Here is a 19,815-nt window from a genome sequence, read left to right as displayed (position 1 = left end):
ATTTCCACGCAAACAAGATGTAGAAGTCTTAACTTAATTCGTCAAAAAAACTTCCATAGGAAATAGTTTCATGTTGTAGGTATCCAATTCCTCCAGGAAATATCCACACATGGTAATTAATCATGCATTTAATTATAAAATTCCTCCAGAAAAAATCACAGTCATCACTCCACTTTTTAAATTTATAAGGATAAAACCCACCACTCAGAATGTCATAGTTGGCCAATTCCTCCGGGAAATCTCACTGACACTTACAGGATTCAAGTATAGTATGTGTAAATTTTTTCACGCAAAAAAAATATAGGAGTCTTAACTCGTCAAAAAAAAAACATGAGAAATAATTTCATGTTGTGGGTGTCCAACTCCTCCAAGAAATGTGCATATTTAATGATAACATTTTTAATAATTGCAAAATTCATCCAAGGAAAGTCACACAAAGTCATCACACCACTTTTAAGTCAATAAAAGTACAATTCCACCACTTAGAATGTTGAAAATGTTCAAAATTTCTGCATATAAGTAAACTCGTAATGTTTTGATCATTTTTTGTAAAAGTTAATCTACTCGCTAAGATAAAACTGATTTTGACAGATGTCATACCCTCTTAGAAAAGAGAGGGTGGGTGGGCGGGGCTAGTAGCTGCCAAGATAAGACTGATTTTGGCAAATGACATGCCTTCTAACAGGAGAGAGGGGGGGTGGGCGGGGCTAGTAGCTCTAAGATAGACTGATTTTGGCTAATGAGACACCTTCTAAGAGAAGGTAGGTGGGCGGAGCTAGTACCTGTTAGGACTGATTTTGGCAAATGACATATCCTCGAAGAAAATAGAGGGCGGGTGGGTGGGGCTAGTTCCTGCTACGATAAGAGTTATTTTGGCAGATGACATACACTTTAAGAAACGAGAGGGTGGGTGGGCGGGGCTAGTTCCTCCTACGAAAAGAGTTATTTTGGCAGATGAGATACACTTTAAGAAACGAGAGGGTGGGTGGGTGGGGCTAGTACCTGTTAAAATAAGACTGATTTTAACAAATGACATATTCTCTAAGAAATTTAATTAAATTATTATAAGAAAAGACAGTAGAGGCTCCAAAGCTCTTTCAAAAGAAACACAAGATTGCTTTACATTTTCCAAAAAACAAACGGAGTCCCAAAATTAACTCAAAAATAGGTCATATCAGTACTTTTCCAAATTCAGAACACCAATGTCCGCCAAAATTGTTTTAAATACTTCGCAAAAGAAATTCCATGGGCTCCCAAAATAATACACCATGGGTACTCGAGTCTCGCGATTAAAAAAAAAAAATACTGTGTCTTATTAATTCGTGGAAAAAATCTCCGTGAGAGGTGTTTTCATATTGTATGTATCCAATTACTCCAAGAAATATCCACGTAGAGTAATCATGCATTTAATATGTGTCAAATTTCTCCAAGAAAAATCACACAGTCATCACACCACTTATTAAAATAATACGAATAAAATTCCACCACTCCGAATGTCACAGTTGTCCAATTCCTCCAGGAAATAGAACTGATACAAGATTTAAGCATAATATGTGTAAATTTTTTCACGCAATCAAAATGTAGGAGTCTTAGTTCGTCAAAAAAAAAAAAAATAAGAAGTGGTTCCATGTTGTTGGTGTCCAACTCCTCCAAGAAATGATCACATGTAGTAATCACATTTTTAATAATAAAGTCACGCAGAGTCATCACGCCAATGTTAAGTTAATAATAGTAAAATTCCACCACTCAGAATGTCGTAATTGTCCAGTTCTTCCAGGAAATACCACTGACAAGATTAAAGCTTAGTATATGTCAATTTTTTCACACAAACAAAATACCGAGTGTCTGGAAAATGGCGGATTAACTCTTCGGTACGTTATGTACGGGCGTCCCAAAAAAAAAAAAATCTTTGATGTAGATTAGGAAAAAACATAATTATATCAAAGTAAAATTGACAACACTGCACGCACCTGATTTTGGCAAATGACATACCCTCTAAGAAAATAGAGCGCTTGTGGGCGGAGCTAGGAACTGCTAAATTCAGTCTTATCTTAGCAGGTACTAGCCCCGCCCACCCACCCTCTCTTTTTTAGAGGGTATGTCATTTACCAAAATCAGTCTTATCTTGACAGCCACTAGCCCCGCCCACCCACCCCCTTTTTAATTCTTTTGGGGTCAAATTGGTCTTAACTCGTCAAAAAAAAAACATGAGAAATAATTTCATGTTGTGGGTGTCCAACTCCTCCAAGAAATGTCCACATTTAGTGATAACATTTTTAATAATTGCAAAATTCATCCAAGGAAAGTCACACGAAGTCATCACATCACTTTTAAGTCAATAAAAGTACAATTCCACTAGTGAGAATGTTGAAAATGTTAAAAAATTTCTGCAAATAAGTGAACTCGTATGTTTTGATCATTTTTTGTAAAAGTTAATCAGTACTCGCTAAGATAAAACTGATTCTGACAGATGTCATACCCTCTTAGAAAAGAGAGGGTGGGTGGGCGGGGCTAGTAGCTGCCAAGATAAGACTGATTTTGGCAAATGACATGCCTTCTAACAGAAGAGAGGGTGGGTGGGCGGGGCTAGTAGCTCTAAGATAGACTGATTTTGGCTAATGAGACACCTTCTAAGAGAAGGTAGGTGGGCGGAGCTAGTACCTGTTAGGACTGATTTTGGCAAATGACATATCCTCGAAGAAAATAGAGGGCGGGTGGGTGGGGCTAGTTCCTGCTACGATAAGAGTTATTTTGGCAGATGAGATACACTTTAACAAACGAGAGGGTGGGTGGGCGGGGCTAGTAAATACTAAGATAAAACTGATTTTGACAAATGAGATACCCTCTAAGAAAAGAGAGGGTGGGTGGGTGGGGTTAGTGCCTGTTAAAATAAGACTGATTTTAACAAATGACATTCTCTAAGAAATTTAATTAAATTATTATAAGAAAAGACACCAGAGGCTCCAAAGCACTTTCAAAAGAAACACAAGATTGCTTTCCATTTTCCAAAAAGAAACGGAGTCCCAAAATTAACTCAAAAATAGGTCATATCAGTATTTTCCAAAAACAGAACACCAATGTCCCCCAAAAGTGTTTTAAATACTTTGCAAAAAAATTTCATGTGTGCCCAAGAGTCTCCCGAATAAAAAAAAACACTGTCTTCTTAATTCGTGTAAAAAATCTCAAAGGGGCGGGTGGGCGGGTCTAGTACTTGCTTAGATAAGACAAATTTTGGCAAATCACATATCCTCTGAGAAAAGAGAGGGTGGGTGGGCGGGGCTAGTACTTGCTCAGATAAGACAGATTTTAGCAAATCACATATCCACTGAGAAAATAGGGGCGGGTGGACGGGGCTAGTACTTGCTCATATAAGACAGATTTTGGCAAATCACATATCCACTGAGAAAATAGGAACGGGTGGGCGGGGCCAGTACTTGCTAAGATAAGACTGATTTTGGCAAATGTCAAGCCCTCTGATAAAATAAAGGGCGGGTGGGCGGGGCTAGTACTTGCTAAGATAAGGGTGCTTTTGGCAAATGCCATGCTCTCTGATAAAATAGAGAGCAGGTAAAGAAAGTTATATTGCAATTATTCTATTCTGATTTAATTTTTTTCTAAAAATTCTGGATGTCTAGGGTGAAAATTCGACACAGATTCACGCACCACAAGTATCTTATTTTATAAAATTAGAAAAACTTTTAATTATAAATTTTGGAGATGACGTCATCAAATTGTTGGTGGGGATAATTCGCTAAATTTTGGTTAGTATTTAACCATCTCATGATATTTCAAACTACTTCAAAATGTAACAAAAGGAGTTCCCAAGATTCTTTCGAACTAGTCCAAAAACAAAATAAAAGTAGTGCCCGAGATTTTTTCAAACTACTTCAAATACCAGACACAAAAGTTCCGAGAAATTTTATCAAACTACTTCGAAAACCAGACACAAAAGTCCCCGAGATTCTTTCAAACTACTTCAAAAACAAAACAAAAGGTACCCCCGAGATTCTTTCAAACTGCTTCAAAAACCAGACACAAAAGGTCCCCGAGATTCTATCAAACTACTTCAAAATCTAACAAACGGAGTCCCCCGAGATTCTTTCGAACAACTTCAAAAACAAAACAAAAGTGGTCCCCGAGATTTTTTTAAACTACTTCAAAAAGCAGACACGCAAGTATCGCAAGATTTTATTAAACTACTTCAAAATCTAAACAAAAGGGGTCCCCGAGACTATTTTCAAACTACTTCAAAAATAAAACAAAAGTGACCCCCAAGATTATTTCAAATTACTTCAAAAACCAGACACAAAAGATCCCCGAGATTCGTTACAACTATATACTTCAAAAACAAAACAGAAGTGGTCCCCGAGATTTTTTCAAACTACGTCAAAAAGCGGACAAAAGTTCCTCAAGATTTTATCAAACTACTTCGAAAACCAGTCACAAAAGACCCCCGAGAGTTTACTTCAAAAACAAAACAAAAGAGACCCCCGAGAATCTTTCAAACTACTTCAAAATCTAAACAAAAGGAGTCCCCGAGATTCTTTCCAACTACTTAAAAAAAAAAGTGACCTCCGAGATTCTTTCAAACTACTTTAAAAAACCAGACACATAAGATCCCCGAGATTCTATCAAACAACTTCAAAATCTAACAAAAAGGGTCCCCGAGATTCTTTAGAACTACCTACTTCAAAAACCAGACACAAAAGTTCCCCAAGATTTTATTAAACTACTTCAAAAATAAAACAGAAGTGACCCCCGAGATTCTTTCAAACTACTTTAAAAAACCAGACACAAAAGATCCCCGAGATTCTATCAAATAACTTCAAAATCTAACAAAAAGAGTCCCGGAGATTCTTTAGAACTACCCACTTCAAAAACAAAACAAAAGTGGTCCCCGAGATTTTTTCAAAAAACAGACACAAAAGTTCCCCAAGATTTTATTAAACTTCTTCAAAATCTAAATAAAAGGGGTCCCTGAGATTCTTTTAAACTACTTCAAAAATAAAACAGAAGTGACCCCCGAGATTCTTTCAAACTACTTCAAAAACCATACACAAAAGATCCTCGAGATTCTTTAGAACTACATACTTCAAAAACAAAACAAAAGTGATCCCCGAGATTTTTTTCAAACTACTTCAAAAAGCAGACACAAAAGTTCCTCAAGATTTTATCAAACCACTTCGAAAGCCAGACACAAAAGACCCCCGAGATTCTACTTCAAAAACAAAACAAAAGTGACGCCCGAGAATCTTTCAAACTACTTCAAAATCTAAACAAAAGAGGTCTCCGAGATTCTTTCCAACTACTTCAAAAACAAAACAAAAGCGACCCCCGAGATTCTTTCAAACTACTTTAAAAAACCAGCAAAAGATCCCCGAGATTCTATCAAACAACTTCAAAATCTAACAAAAAGGGTCCCCAAGATTCTTTAGAATTACCTACTTCAAAAACCAGACACAAAAGTTCCCCAAGATTTTACTAAACTACTTCAAAATCTAAACAAAAGGGGTCCCTGAGATTCTTTTAAACTACTTCAAAAACAAATCAAAAGTGGTCCCCGAGATTTTTTTCAAACTACTTCAAATAGCAGACACAAAAGCCCCCCGAGATTCTACTTCAAAAACAAAAGTAACCCCCGAGAATCTTTCAAACTACTTCAAAATCTAAACAAAAGGGATCCCCGAGATTCTTTCCAACTACTTCAAAAACAAAACAAAAGCGACCCCCGAGATTCTTTCAAACTACTTAAAAAAAACAGATAAAAGATCCCCGAGATTCTATCAAACAACTTTAAAATCTAACAAAAAGGGTCCCCGAGATTCTTTAGAATTACCTACTTCAAAAACAAAACAAAAGTGGTCCCCGAGATTTTTTCAAACTAGATACTTCAAAAACCAGACACAAAAGTTCCTCAAGATTTTATTAAACTACTTCAAAAACTAAACAAAAGGGGTCCCCGAGATTCTTTTAAACTACTTCAAAAATAAAACAGAAGTGACCCCCGAGATTCTTTCAAACTACTTCAAAAAGCAGACACAAAAGACCCCCAATATCCACGTACAGTAATCATGCATGTAATAGGTGTCAAATTTCCCCAAGAAAAATCACACAGTCATCACACCACTTATTAAATTAATACGAATAAAATTCCACCACTCAGAATGTCACAGTTGTCCAATTCCTCCAGGAAATACCACTGGCACAAGATTTAAGCAAGCATGTGTACATTTTTTCACACAAACAAAATACCGGGTGTCTGGAAAATGGCGGATTAACTTTTCGGTACGTTATGTACGGGAGTCCCAAAAAATAATAAAAAAAAGTCTGATGTAGATTAGGAAAAAACGTAATTTCATCAAAGTAAAATTGGCAACACTGCACAAATACAGCGCTTGTGGGCGGGGCTAGTAACTGCTAAACTCAGTCTTATTTTAGCAGGTACTAGCCCCGCCCACCCACCCTCTCTTTTCTTAGAGGGTATTTCATTAGCCAAAAGCAGTCTTATCTTGGCAGTTACTAGCCCCGCCCACCCACACTCTCTTTTCTTAGAGGGTATCGCATTAGCCAAAATCAGTCTTATCTTGACAGTCGCTAGCCCCGCCCACCCACCCTCTCTTTTAAATTCTTTTGGGGTCAAATTGGTTATTAACGTTAACACTTTCAGAAATTCGCCGGCGAAGGTCTGCGCACCCTGTGCTTGGCCTCCCGCGACCTCGACGAGGAATTCTTCAACAACTGGAAACAACGTCACCAGGAGGCCGCCCTGTCGTTGGACGGTAGAGACGAGCGCCTGGACGCCATCTACGAAGAAATCGAACGCGACATGGTTTTGATAGGCGTGACGGCCATCGAAGACAAGCTTCAAGATGGCGTAGCACAAACCATAGCCAACTTGATTTTAGCGGGTATCAAAATATGGGTACTCACCGGCGACAAACAAGGTGCGTTCTCAACGATCGCGATTCATCGATCGATGAACAATTCATTGCAGAAACTGCCATCAACATCGGCTACTCATGCCAACTTCTCACCGACGAACTCGTGGACGTTTTTATCGTCGACGCGTCTTCGTACGAGGAAGTCCATCAACAGCTACTAAAGTTCAAAGAAAACATCAAAATCGTCAACACATTCCAGCCGCAAAGCCCGGCCGGCATCCAGCTGGGTACGTCGAACGGTCATATGGACGCCACTGAGCATTCGACCGGCACTTCGACCCCACCGCATCAACAAGCAAATCCACCCGCAGTCAGTGTCGTCACATTCAGGTGGGATGATGACATTGAAAGATGTGAGAATACGAGAGCAAGGTAGAAAATACGAACGTGCAGGTTTTTTATTCTACATGAATATTTATTTATGTTGTTGTCTCTTCTTCTAACTCTTGTTTATTATTATTATTGTTTAATTTAGCATCACCCTCTCGGCAACTGGTTTATTTGTTTATATATTTTTTGTTAATCATCATTACTGTTCGACTAACGATTCTTTAGAATAGTTTTGGTGACGAGAAAATTAGTTCTTTAGTTTCCGTGTTAATTAATCTACCTGCTCTCTAATATAGCGTGTGCTTTGTTCCAAAAAAAAACAAAACAATATACAGAAAGTAAGTGCGTCGTAACAGTAGCACTTATCTAATCAAACGCTAACATAGCAGTTGTCGTTACGACAACCTTAGATATCCGTTAGTACCATCAAAACTAACAGCAATTTTTCTTTTTCATTCCTAGCACGGGGTGGGTTTAGTTATGGTCACGTGACTGTTCTCATCACTCAGCTTTTTTCACCGAACTGCCCCCGGGGAATTAAGGTCACTGCATGCGTTCACCATTTTTTTTGTTTCTCCTCTACGTCATTCTAGGGATGAGCAGCTTAATTTTCTTGGAGCAGTCAGTCGATTCTCGAAAAAAACAAGAAGAAACATTGCTGTTGCGTTCGACGTAGCGCTATTGCCAGAAATGTGTTTTTCGTCATCAAAAGTGCTGAGTAACGTTACTGAGAAAAGTTTTGCTTTTTGTAGAAGTTTTTATTTTGGAGGATTTTTGAAGTCTGCTTTTTTGGCATGATACTCAGTGTACTCTTTCGCTTTTTTTGGATTTTTGTTTCGCGGTGGGCGAGCTCGCCGCCGCCGGGTTTTTTAAAATGATGACGTCACGTTTTATCGTAGGCGTGTTTGAGATAAGGTAAAATGGGTGTCATCGTAAAACTTATTTGACAATATACATATATAAAATATTTGATTAGTATTTATACCGGGTGTCTGGAAAATGGGGCATTAACTTCAGTACGTTATGTACTTTATAGTACAAAGCCTGCAATCTTTGTGCAAATGGCGCAATAAATCCCTCGAGCTCGACCAGGAACCGCGCACTTCTGTTATTTAACCTCAATTCCATTTAAATGTTCAATTCTTATAACTCTGATATATATTAACGACAACTGAAAAAGTGTTAAAGTTTTAAAAAGAGCAATAAACAACATTTAAATTCCCCATACACTCTCATGAAATTTTAAACAGCTAAGAATTCTTATCCGAGATTAAGATTGGACATCAGACAATTTATATGATGCAAACATTAATCCACAAAATATTTACAGGAAAAAAACTAGCGAACAAAATTACATGAGTTTAATATTTTATGTCCATTCGAGTTATTGGTTAATTTTTAAAAGTGAAATTATTCAGCTGCATTGTGGGCCATCGTTTTACATTTCCCCGAACAAACACAAAAAAACATGGCAGACAATGTAGAAGTTCAAAATGGCGTCGGACGAATGCGTCTTTCCAAAAAATATGCGTCAAAAGTATTTTATTTAATTAGCAATTTTGTGTGAGGAATTAATAAGAAGTGTTATGATGAACACTTAAGTATAAGCATCCAGAAACTTATCCATAACTTTGTGAACAAATTTAATGTTAAATTGTGTTAGAACCCGTTAACGATTAAAATCCTAATCTGATCTGTGAATTTACAAACAAAACAAATTTACAGCACGTGTTAGCGTGGGTCGAAAATTCGCATTTTTCCGATTAATTTAGTTAAACAAAGGCTTCCTCCCTTTTATTAACTAGCAAACCAGCTAAACTTAACCTAGCTAACACACCACCTACCTTCTACAAAACAAGTAACCTTCGCTACCAACCCTCTCACTAAAATTCCAAGCAGAACTACCAACTACCACAATAAGATCTAAACGTGCACATAGTGGCCTGTGTTTAACGATTTTCTTTCAGCGCGAAATTTTAATTCAAATTCGGCCACCACAATGTCATCCACATTTTGCAAGGACCCATATATCAGTTTGTATTGTATTATTGTTATTCTTGAATGGTCATTTATAATCGATAAAATTACGAAACAGTATAATCATGTCTGTCGTATATAACAACATAATTCAACCCGCCCACCCACCCCGCCTCGATTTCAGTGATTCTCAACTGAAGAGAGATAAAATCGTTGCTAAGATAAGATTGACTTTGGTAAATGATATACCCTCTAAGAAAATAAAAGGTGGGTGGAAGTAGCCAGTACTTGCCCTCTGAGAAAATAGAGGGCGGGTGGGCGGGTTTAGTACTGGTTAAGATAAGATTGATTTTGGTAATTGACATATCTTCTAAGAAAAAAAAAGGGTGGGTGGGCGGGGCTAAAACTTACTAAGCTAGGACTGAACAATATTAGGAGTAGTCACTGGAACGAAGAAGGGGTGGGTGGGCGGGGCTACTGATTCCTCATAAAACTAGAAAAAAGTTGAATTTAGCCCCGTCCACCTCCTTTCTCGATTTCACTGACTTATTAATGGAGTGAATTTTTTGGAGCCACCTGTTTAAGCAAATCTAAAAAATATGAATGCAACGATGGTCATGGGCGAAAGAAATATTGTGATAATGAATGTGTTGTCTAGTTGTTAAACGTAGCAAAAGAACCAATTTTAAAATCATTTTCCAGACCCGGTATGCTTACCTCAAACAGCGAGGTTAAATCCTTAACCTAATTTTGACGACCACAGCAGAATGCAATTTTTCGTAGTAGATTGAATTTGAGAGTTATTCTTATGCATTTTGTGGAAGTAACTTAATCGTGCCTGAGTTTTAAACATTTTAATAGATTTACGACCTTGAAAAAGAGAAGTAGTAAATTTTGGAGTTCCAGCCTGACGAAAAACGCCATTTGTGGCCCGTCCGCTCTCGGCGTAACCCTTCACTGTTTTACAGCGCCGAGCTAGAGTACCACGGTGGTTCCATCGAGGACGCCACGGTGGAAGAAACCACCGCCGGTTTCGCCATCGTCATCAACGGCCACTCTTTGGTCCACTGCCTCCACCCCCAGCTCGAGCGGCTCTTTCTCGACGTGGTGATGCAGTGCAAGTCTGTGATTTGCTGTCGCGTCACGCCCCTCCAGAAAGCCTTGGTCGTCGAACTGATCAAGAAAAATCGACACGCCGTCACCTTGGCCATCGGCGACGGCGCCAACGACGTTTCGATGATCAAAGGTACCAACACGACTGAGCGCGCGCGCATCACTATACCACGTATTTTTTCGTAGCGGCCCATATTGGCGTCGGTATCTCGGGTCAAGAGGGAATGCAGGCGGTCCTAGCCTCCGATTACTCGATAGCCCAGTTCAGGTTTCTGGAGAGGCTGCTGCTGGTCCACGGTAGGTGGTCCTACTACAGGATGTGCAGCTTCCTGAGGTACTTCTTTAACAAGAATTTCGCTTTCACTCTGTGCCACTTCTGGTATGCGTTCTTTTGCGGGTTCAGCGCCCAGGTAAGACGGTGGTGGAAACTTGAACTAGTTTTGACTCGGATTTTTTAGACTGTTTTCGACCCAATGTATATATCGGTGTATAATCTTTTCTACACGTCGTTACCCGTCCTAGCCGTCGGCATTTTCGACCAAGATGTCAACGATAAGAATTCGGTACTCTACCCGAAGTTGTACAGGCCCGGACACTACAATTTGTTTTTTAACAAGAAGGAATTTTTTCGGAGTGCCATGCAAGGATGCTTCGTGTCGATCGTCTTGTTTTTCATTCCTTTCGGTGAGTGAAAATTTCGCGTTTCAGACAACTAGAATAAACAATCTTTGGTAGGCACTTACTACGACGCGGTGAGCCCCAGCGGTCAAGGCTTGTCCGACTACATGTTGTTCTGCGCAGTCGCAGCCGCCATTTTAGTCATCGTAAACACCGCCCAGATCGCCCTCGACACCTACTATTGGACCGTTTTCAACCACATCATGATCTGGGGCTCTCTGGCTTTCTACTTCGTCGCCGACTACTTCTACAATTACGTGATCGGCGGACCGTACGTCGGCTCGTTGACCAAAGCCATGTCCGAGGTGAACTTCTGGTTCACGGCGGTCCTCTGCGTGACGATTTCCGTCATGCCGGTCCTGGCCTGGCGCTTCTACTTCGTCGACGTTTCGCCCACTTTGTCCGACAGGGTGCGTCTGAAGCAGCGCTTGGCGCAGGTGCGTTCCAGGCACAGCCAGGACGTGCTGCGCACGCCGTCGGCGCGAAGGGCGCGCCGGTCCATCCGGTCGGGCTACGCGTTCGCGCACCAAGAAGGCTTCGGTCGGCTCATCACCTCAGGTAAGATCATGAAGAAGCTCCCCAACGCGGACTTCAACATCCCGAATATCATCGGCAAGCTAAATATGAACTCGGGCGGGAGCAGCAACGCGGCCGCCGCCCCCAAGACGGCGCCGCAGTCGCAGGAGAGCAACAGCAGCGGCAGGGCCCCCATACAGGATCTCGACACGATTAATCTATGAAACGAGGGGGTTTTTTAAGCGCTTTTTTAAGAAAATCTCTTTTTAAGATGTTCTGTTAGGGTTTTAGCACATGTTACGTTTTACAACAAGAGGAGAATGTTTAATGTTTTTATTGTGAGGGGACTTTTGCGCCTACGTTTAAGTATTTTGCTAATGTGATTTTTCACTTAATAGTATTTGTACAGTATCAAGAATTGTTTTACGTTATTAGACTTACCGCTGGGTTGTTGAGGTGTCAATTGGCAATGCGATGTCGGACACTCGTCACTCTTACACAAGACAGCACAATTTGAATATCGGTTTTACGTAAAACATGACACGGACGGTCGTTGTGTAAGTTCTGTTATCTTGGTGCCAAATATTTAGAGATCTGTCAAATTGAGTGTTCAGCGGCTACTTAAGTTGGAATTTGACACCTTGATTGAATCAAAGCGTGGATGTTATGCTTCTACTAGTCAAAGTATGTTTAATGTTGTCTTAAGAGAAATTTTCTTTATTACCAAGTTATACAAAATATATATGCTTTTGTTTTTTATTATAAAAATAAATTTATTTTTTCTGTACTTTTATTAATTAATCATTGTACCAATCCAAAAATAACAACGAAAACGACATAACCAATAGGAAGAACAACACCCAAACCCGCAACCCGGCATTCCTTTGAATAGCCTGACGGATCTGCTCATTAGCGTCCTTCATATTACTAGTAGCACCCACCACAGAATTAGCAATCCGTTCGATATCCTGCTCCTGTTGTAATACTTTCTCCGTAAACAACTCCTGTAACTCCGCTATATGCACGACTTTACTCTCCATTTGCTTCACCTCTTCAGACGTCGCGTTTAACTCATTAAAGAGCATCTCGTTCTCGGACTCAAACATCTGCATTTCTTCTACAGACAACTCGTCCTCGATGTTCACAGGAGGCGTCGTCGGTGACGGCAGCGGCTTTTTAATCTCCCCCTCGTGCTTCCCAATAGTTTCCAATTTCGCTACCTTGTGTGTCTCCAACACACGCTTCACCCTCACCGCTTTCGTTTCAGTATAAATTTTACTAACACTTTTCAAATAGCGCTCCAGTGACTCAATCACCCCACTATAGTGCTCCTCGCGCTGCCTACTCTTCGCCACCTTCGCGATTTCCTTTTTATATTCACCAATTAAAGCGGTACAAGCGTTCACGATTTTCTCAGCCGTGCTATCAATCTGCTCCCTATCCACCTCCGTCATGGTTTTATTAGTCGACAAGTAATTCAAAACGTTCAAATAGGCGGCTTTGTGCTCAAGCAAGAAGCTCTGAAGGTAGGTGATTTGCTTCACCACCTCTTTCGCGGTAGCTAAGTTGGCATCTTTAGGGTTAACTTTAAGGAGAGTAGGCTTGGCTTCTTTAACCCCGAGTGCTTTGTTTGTAGTCCGTACCGTTTTAACACAAGCTTTGAATAAAATTGTAATGTCCATGTTGAGGTGACCTAACCTAAAAATTACAACGGCGTTATTATTACCGAACAGGCGCAAACGGGATTTGCTTTAGTACTTAACAAATTGCGTGCGGAATTTTGCTAGTATTGTCTTTTAGTTCTACATTATAAATAAATAAGTTGTATTGTCGCAATGACACTGTTGACAAGTGACATATGACGTCACCCTAGAATGGATCTTTAGTGATTTTTTGTTTACTTTAAAAACAGGCGCGAAGTATGAAAGTCAATTTCTTGTCATTTTCAATGACCGTACACTAAATTTAGTAGAGCTAATAGGGCTTTCCTTGACACTACAGGGTCATCGAAATTGATTGATGACTGTTTTTGTCGTGAAGTTTGTCAACCTTATGACAGATTTGTTTAAGGTTATATGGCAATGAATTCAGTGGCGTGACAAAAATTCGAAACTTCAAATCTGACAACTAATGTTTTTACAAAAAAAAAGTCGAAAAAAGACGCCACTGAGTTTTGAAATTTGAAACTTGAAACTTCAAATCTGACAGCTAATATTTTTATACAACTTAATAAACCAAATTATTCAAGTTCAGGTTTACCAACTCTCTCAATCAATTTTGATGACTCTGTAGAACCAAAAAGCTAAAACAAGAAGGAAACATTAGTGTTATAGTAGTTCCGGTGATTTCTTGACAGTTGACATGTAAGTTGGCAGCAACCGAACACTACAAAATGCGCTGAAATTCCTACGCCGTCACTGTCTCTGTTACAAATGTAAAACTACTGAAATTCCTTTACTTTTTTCTTAATCCGTAGTCAACAAGACACTTAAAACATTTTTAAAATGATAAATTCGATATGGAAATATCGATTTTGCAATTACGCTCCGCCCCTCGATTTGACAACCAATGAAAAATTCATCACGATGGAGATCGAGACGGATGGGTGGGGCTTCTGTTTTGGGTTTCTCTTGTAATTAATACACGCTGACTTAAGAACAATTTCACATTGTAATTTCTGGCAGAAAAGTAAAGATTTTGCAATTAACCTCCGCCCCTCGGTTTACGACGAATAAAAAAAATCATCAGAATTGAGATAGGGTGGGTGGGCGGGGCTTACATTTTGCCTGTTTTTTCTTAATATACCTAACCATCTTTTCACAACACGAAACTTAGAACATGGTTAAAATGGTACATTTTTGCAAGGAAATATGGATTTTGCAATTATGGGTCGGAGCAAAATGTAAGCCCTCCCACCCACCCTGTCTCAATTGTGACGATTTTTTTATTCGCCGTGAACCAAGAGGGCGGAGCGTAACTGCAAAATATTTATTTCTGTACAACAAATGAAAAATATGTTTTTGAGTATTGTGTTGTTCAAAGAATACTATGTATATTAAGAAAAAATGGACAAAATATTAATCCCGCCCACCCACCCCATCTCAATGTGATGATTTATTTTTACAAGCTTAAAACACTTTTGAAATGGTAAATTTTTGTAAGAAAATACGGATTTGGCAATTAGGCTTCGCCGCCCCTAAGTCTTGCCAACGAATGAAAACTTCATTACTATTCAGATCAGGGCGGGTATGGGTGGAGCTTAATCTTTGGCTTTAATTTTTTCTTAGTGTATGTTCATAGTATTCTTTGATTAACACGATACTCAAAAAGATGATTTACATAAAGATAATAAAGGGTTTTGCAATTAAATTCTTCGACGATTAAAAAAATCATTACTTATTTCTTTACAGGGAATTAAAAACATATTTTTGAGTATCGTGTTGTTCAAAGAATGCCCTGTATTTTAAGAAAAAAGGCAAAATAATGGGTCACCTCAATTGTGACGATTCTTAGAAACTTAAAACACGTTTAAAATGGTAAATTTCGTAAGGAAATTTGGATTTTGTAATCAGGCTCCGCCCCTAGCTCCGCTAACGAATGAAAATTTCATGCAGTATATCGGGGCAGATAGGGGTGGGACTTAATCGCGAATTAACTTTAATTTCGCTTTCTATAAACTGGGTCATAGTATTCTTTAAACAACAGGATATTCAAAAACATGTTTTTAATTTCTAGTAGAGAAATAAAGATTTTGCAGTTAAGCTCCGCCCTCTTGGTTCACGACGAATAAAAAAATCGTCACAATTGAGATAGGGTGGGTGGGTGGGGCTTATACTTTGTCTTGGTTTCTTAAAATGTAAAGTCGTCTTTTCACAACAAGAAACTTAAAACATTTTTAAAACGGTAAATTTGTATAGGGAAGTATCGATTTTGTAAATGCTCCGCCCCCCGGTCTGACAACGAATGAAAAGTTTATCACGATTGAGATCGAGACGGATGGGTGGGGCTTCTCTTTTGGTTTTATTTTTTAATTAATAACTACATTTAGTTTTCTTCGTATAACACGATTACTTAAGAACACATTACGCATGGTAATTTCTCATAAAAAAAATAAGGATTTTACAGTTAAGCTCCACCCATCAGCTTAACGATGAATAAAAAAAAATCATCAGAATTGAGATAGGGCGGGTGGGTGGGGCTTATATTTTGCCTTTTTTCTTAATATACGTAGTCGTCTTTTCAGAACAAAAACTTAAAACATTCATATAACAAACATAAAATGGACCTTGCAATTAAGCCCCGCCTTTCGAACTGACAACGAATGAAAAACTCATCACAATTGAGAATTGAGATCGGGGCGGATATGGGTGGGGCCTAATCTTTGGCTTTATTTTTTCTTAATATACATCGTATTCTTTGAACATGTTTTAATTTCTCGGAGAGGCACAAGGATTTTGCAGTTAAGCTCCGCCTTCTTGGTTCACAACGAACAAAAAAAAAAAAAAAAACAATCGAGACAGGGTGGGTGGGCGGGGCTACATTTTGTCTTTTTTTCTTAACATGTGTAGACTTATTTCGATAACAAAAAAAACGTCTTTTTCTACAACCCCTTTAAATACGGCAAAAGTTGACCATCAAAGTTACTAAAAACGGCAACTTGGCAACGGTTCTATGTACATATATGTAAAAATGATAATAGACATCGTTTTTTGTTATTAAGAGACTTTTTTGGAGCAAAAACATGAACTCGATGGAATTCATTTTCGTATCGTAAAGTTATGGCTCCTAGACAAAACTCACTTCGAAAATTCTCGAGTAACGTAATAGTTATTTATTCAACTAGTTGGGTAATGACAGCGATTAACGATCGAGCAATTAAAATAGGCGAGATGGTTAATCGCCATTACCCCACGTGTTGATTACAATATTTTTTCGACGATTGTAATTTTCGAAAACAGCATTAAATTGGTATGCAACCAACGATAGTTTGAGATTTCTGTCGAGTTTATTTTATTTAAATTTGTTTCACAATACATTTTTGATTAAAAAAAAACAACCTGTTGAATCAACTTGTAAATATCGCGTTAATTTTAAAAAACTTTGAAATTGAAACAACAATCTTTATTAGATTGATGATTAGATACAATACATTGACATTTCTGTCGACTTTAGTTTAATCGTTGACTAATGAAACTCATTATTGATCAATTTTGAACACCAAATTTGTTCGTAATTTTCACATTAATAAACGATCGTCGGAAAAACTTATTTTTCAAAGCGCTTGAGATTGGATTCATTTCGAAGTTTCAAATTTCGCGCGGATGGTACACTTTTCTTCGCGTAGATTTTTAGTGACTTTTCTGTCAATCAATCCCTCCACCACGGACCTCTCGCCGCCGTAGTTCATACTTATAGGAACTGTTCTGTGGTATAGTCAGTTATAATAGTGTTCTGTGGTTACAACGTCACAGCGACAACAGCGTCATTCGCACGATTTCAAAAACATAACCTCAAAATGTGCACGCGTGAGGACTCCATAATTTCGCATTTAATTAAAAATTTGCACCTGTTGGTGCTCCCGTCGACGCTGTGGGCCGTCCACGTCGACCCCAAACAAGAGTTTCTAGTGATTTTGCACGTGAAAGCCAGCAGCGACAAAGTGACAGTGGATAAGGGGGTCCTCCTCACCACCGAAAACTTCTCTCTAAAAACCTCAGTGTCCGTAAACGAGGAAATCGTGCAGCTACCAATCGCTTCAAAAATAGAAACAATGTCGGACTTAACTAACCTCATCTACAGCCTTCATGATATCAAGATGTGTTTGAACGCAAACGCCAGCCCCAAGTGCTCCAAATACATCTTGAATGGCACGTCGAGCTTGTGCGATTTCTGCTCGTTTGAAGGTAGGTGCATAAATTGACTTCAACTTTAATTTTTAAGGGGTTTGTAGTTTTCAGCGAAACTTGCAGAGAGGTTAATCCGGTTCCGGCGACAGGATTCTTAGAGACAGTTAATTTCCAAAACGGTGTAGAAGGGCGTTCGCAACAAGCAAAAAACCATCTGTGTACCACCTGTGGCAAGAGGTTTTCGTGTTTGTGGGGGTTGGAACACCACATGTTGACGCACGCGCCCCCAGACGGAAAACCGTTCAAGTGTATAGTGTGCATGAAGTCGTTCGCCAAGAAGTACAACTTGAATGTGCACACGCGCGTTCATTCTGGTAAATAATGACCCAATTGTTTTGTTTTTTTTGAAAATGGTTTTGTAGGTGAGAGACCGTACGTTTGTAATATGTGTGGCAAAACTTACTCCACTCGGAGCAACCTAACCACACACATGAACAGCGCCCATCGTGACGAGAAAAAACACCACTGCGACCTGTGTGAAATGACTTTCGTGCATCCGCGCGTGTTGCGAATTCATATGAGGAAACACACCGGCGAGAAACCGTTCATGTGTCAGATCTGCGGCAAAGTGTTTGCGAAGAATATTCATCTGACTATTCACACGAGGACTCACACTGGGGAGAAACCATACATGTGTTCAATTTGTGGAAAGGCTTTTACAACCTCTGGTAATCTCAATTCTCATGTAAAAATCAACCACAAAATGTAGACGTTCAGGTAAATCAAGAATAATTTATTACAAAAAGAAACCATTAAAGCTGCATTGTTTAGTGCTCACTTAAAAAAATATAAAAAAGACGAATATTGACAATGTAAAGCTTAAATATATATTTCTTATTAAATATTATAATTAACATAAATTAACGAATCTCTTGTCTGATGAAGAGCCGACAAGAGACTTTTAAATATTGGTAGTAAACACAATTAAGAATCCTAGAAAGTTTTCCTATGTACCGCTCTTTGTCCCTCTTCGTCGAACTCCCTCTTCGACACCACCATTTTCTTGAACGTATCTAACGAAGCCAAAATCGAGCCGCCGATCCACGTCGAGTATAACCGTTCCTGAGGCGCCGAAATTTTAATTTGGACGTCCTTCGGCGACAACTTTTTTATTTCAGACAAGAGTCGGTCGCCGAATCCTTTGAATAAAGTAGACCCTCCTGAGAGAACTATATTTTTGAATAGGACTTTCCTCAAGTCCAGATCTGACTTCTGTATGGAGTACACAAGGACTTCGTGAAGGCCTTGACACTCTTCGCCAATCAAGTCGGGCCGGAAGAGGACTTCCGGTGCTCGGAAGCGCGCCGGCCCGATTGGAATAACATTACCATCAGGGAGAGTATAATTGATGTGCTCGGTATCCACAGATTCTTCTTTAAGGGCGTTATTCGCTAAGTAACAGGCTTTCTCTTTGATGGTTCGAACGGTTTCAAATTCAGCCGTAGTGCGAAAATTGATTCCTTCTTTACGTAAAAGGAGGCGTAAGTAGCGGGAGATGTCACGTCCAGCTATATCTACTCGCATGATACTGTGAGGCATTGCGAAACCTTCGTAAATAGGCACTGCATGGGTAACCCCGTCCCCTGAGTCCAGGACTACGCCCGTAGTCCGACCAGTGGAATATCTATCCAAAAATAAACACACATGTAGAAATTTTACTCAAGTTTGACTTAACCTCACTAATAATTATTTTACTTACAAACTAAGTACAGCCTGCATAGAAATGAACAAAGCGGGCACGTTAAACGATTCGAATAAAATCTCAGCTGCTTTCTCTCGATTCGGTCTCGGATTTAAAGGCGCTTCTGTTAACAACACAGGGTGTTCCTCTGAAAAAATCGACAGTTGGTCTTTGCTATAAATGTAGCTCCAAATTTTCTCCATGTCGTTCCAGTCCGTGACGATTCCGTGCTCCATGGGGTACTTTATTGCTAACAAACCCCGGTGTTCTTCCGCCTTGGGGCCTATGAAGACGTCGCCCTCCAGGGCTCCAGCCATCACCCTGACGTGCTTGGGCCTGCCAATACTGTTAAAATTGTGCATGTCACGGGATTTTCAAGTGTGAGAAAGACTTACTAGTTTGGAAATCTACATTGGGGGATTTGCTCGCCCGCAAAACCCGCTTTGATAACCCCAGATCCCTGCACGAAAGTGATATTAATAGGGGGTGAGCTTTGTGGAGGGAATACCTACATTGTCTATCACAACCGGCTGATTTACGAGAACATCGTAAGTTTCCATTTTTTGAGAGAATTGTTATAATTGTTACGTTACACGCCTAGGGATGACTTCACGGACTTAAACAAACGTCAATGTCAAGGAGTCATGACGTTGACGTTTGAAACGCGAAAGTC

The 19,815-nt window shown here is 39.4% G+C and overlaps 4 protein-coding genes across 9 annotated transcripts in view; 2 read left to right on the top strand and 2 right to left on the bottom strand.

Moving 5' to 3' along the window:
• Positions 1–12,342, top strand: part of LOC135125173 (probable phospholipid-transporting ATPase IM) — a 90,008-nt gene extending 77,666 nt beyond the window's left edge. For 4 of the 5 annotated variants that reach the window (XM_064050554.1, XM_064050555.1, XM_064050553.1 and 1 more), the window contains 6 exons: positions 6,668–6,944; positions 6,995–7,313; positions 10,217–10,494; positions 10,548–10,771; positions 10,820–11,045; positions 11,097–12,342. In XM_064050554.1, coding sequence (XP_063906624.1) covers positions 6,668–6,944; positions 6,995–7,313; positions 10,217–10,494; positions 10,548–10,771; positions 10,820–11,045; positions 11,097–11,779 — 2,007 coding nt within the window. In that variant the 3' untranslated portion in view covers positions 11,780–12,342. The remainder of the gene's footprint in view (positions 1–6,667; positions 6,945–6,994; positions 7,314–10,216; positions 10,495–10,547; positions 10,772–10,819; positions 11,046–11,096) is intronic. The other variant, XM_064050552.1, reaches the window with a different exon arrangement.
• Positions 12,328–13,416, bottom strand: LOC135125180 (syntaxin-18). 2 transcript variants are annotated; one of them, XM_064050563.1, is made up of 2 exons: positions 13,314–13,416; positions 12,328–13,253 (listed from the first exon to the last, which is right to left on the bottom strand). In XM_064050563.1, the coding sequence occupies exon 2, from the start codon at positions 13,235–13,237 to the stop codon at positions 12,353–12,355; it is 885 nt and encodes a 294-aa protein (XP_063906633.1). In that variant the 5' UTR covers positions 13,238–13,253; positions 13,314–13,416; the 3' UTR covers positions 12,328–12,352. The 2 variants fall into 2 exon arrangements, with proteins under 2 accessions (XP_063906633.1, XP_063906634.1); XM_064050564.1 differs by having other exon boundaries at positions 13,319–13,416.
• Positions 13,417–16,975: 3,559 nt separating this feature from the next.
• Positions 16,976–18,303, top strand: LOC135125179 (myoneurin-like). Its single transcript, XM_064050562.1, has 3 exons — positions 16,976–17,458; positions 17,506–17,775; positions 17,824–18,303. The coding sequence occupies exons 1-3, from the start codon at positions 17,071–17,073 to the stop codon at positions 18,168–18,170; spliced, it is 1,005 nt and encodes a 334-aa protein (XP_063906632.1). The 5' UTR covers positions 16,976–17,070; the 3' UTR covers positions 18,171–18,303.
• LOC135125178 (actin-related protein 1) lies at positions 18,180–19,791 on the bottom strand. The gene is made up of 4 exons (XM_064050561.1): positions 19,655–19,791; positions 19,538–19,602; positions 19,161–19,487; positions 18,180–19,085 (listed from the first exon to the last, which is right to left on the bottom strand). The coding sequence occupies exons 1-4, from the start codon at positions 19,700–19,702 to the stop codon at positions 18,395–18,397; spliced, it is 1,131 nt and encodes a 376-aa protein (XP_063906631.1). The 5' UTR covers positions 19,703–19,791; the 3' UTR covers positions 18,180–18,394.
• Between the last annotated feature and the right edge of the window lie 24 nt (positions 19,792–19,815).

Source organism: Zophobas morio, unplaced genomic scaffold, assembly GCF_036711695.1.
Source record: "Zophobas morio isolate AGI-343-1 ecotype UQ-CSIRO unplaced genomic scaffold, CSIRO_AGI_Zmor_V1 ptg000008l, whole genome shotgun sequence".
Classification (NCBI taxonomy): domain Eukaryota; kingdom Metazoa; phylum Arthropoda; class Insecta; order Coleoptera; family Tenebrionidae; genus Zophobas; species Zophobas morio.
This window is presented reverse-complemented; position numbering and strand designations above follow the sequence as displayed.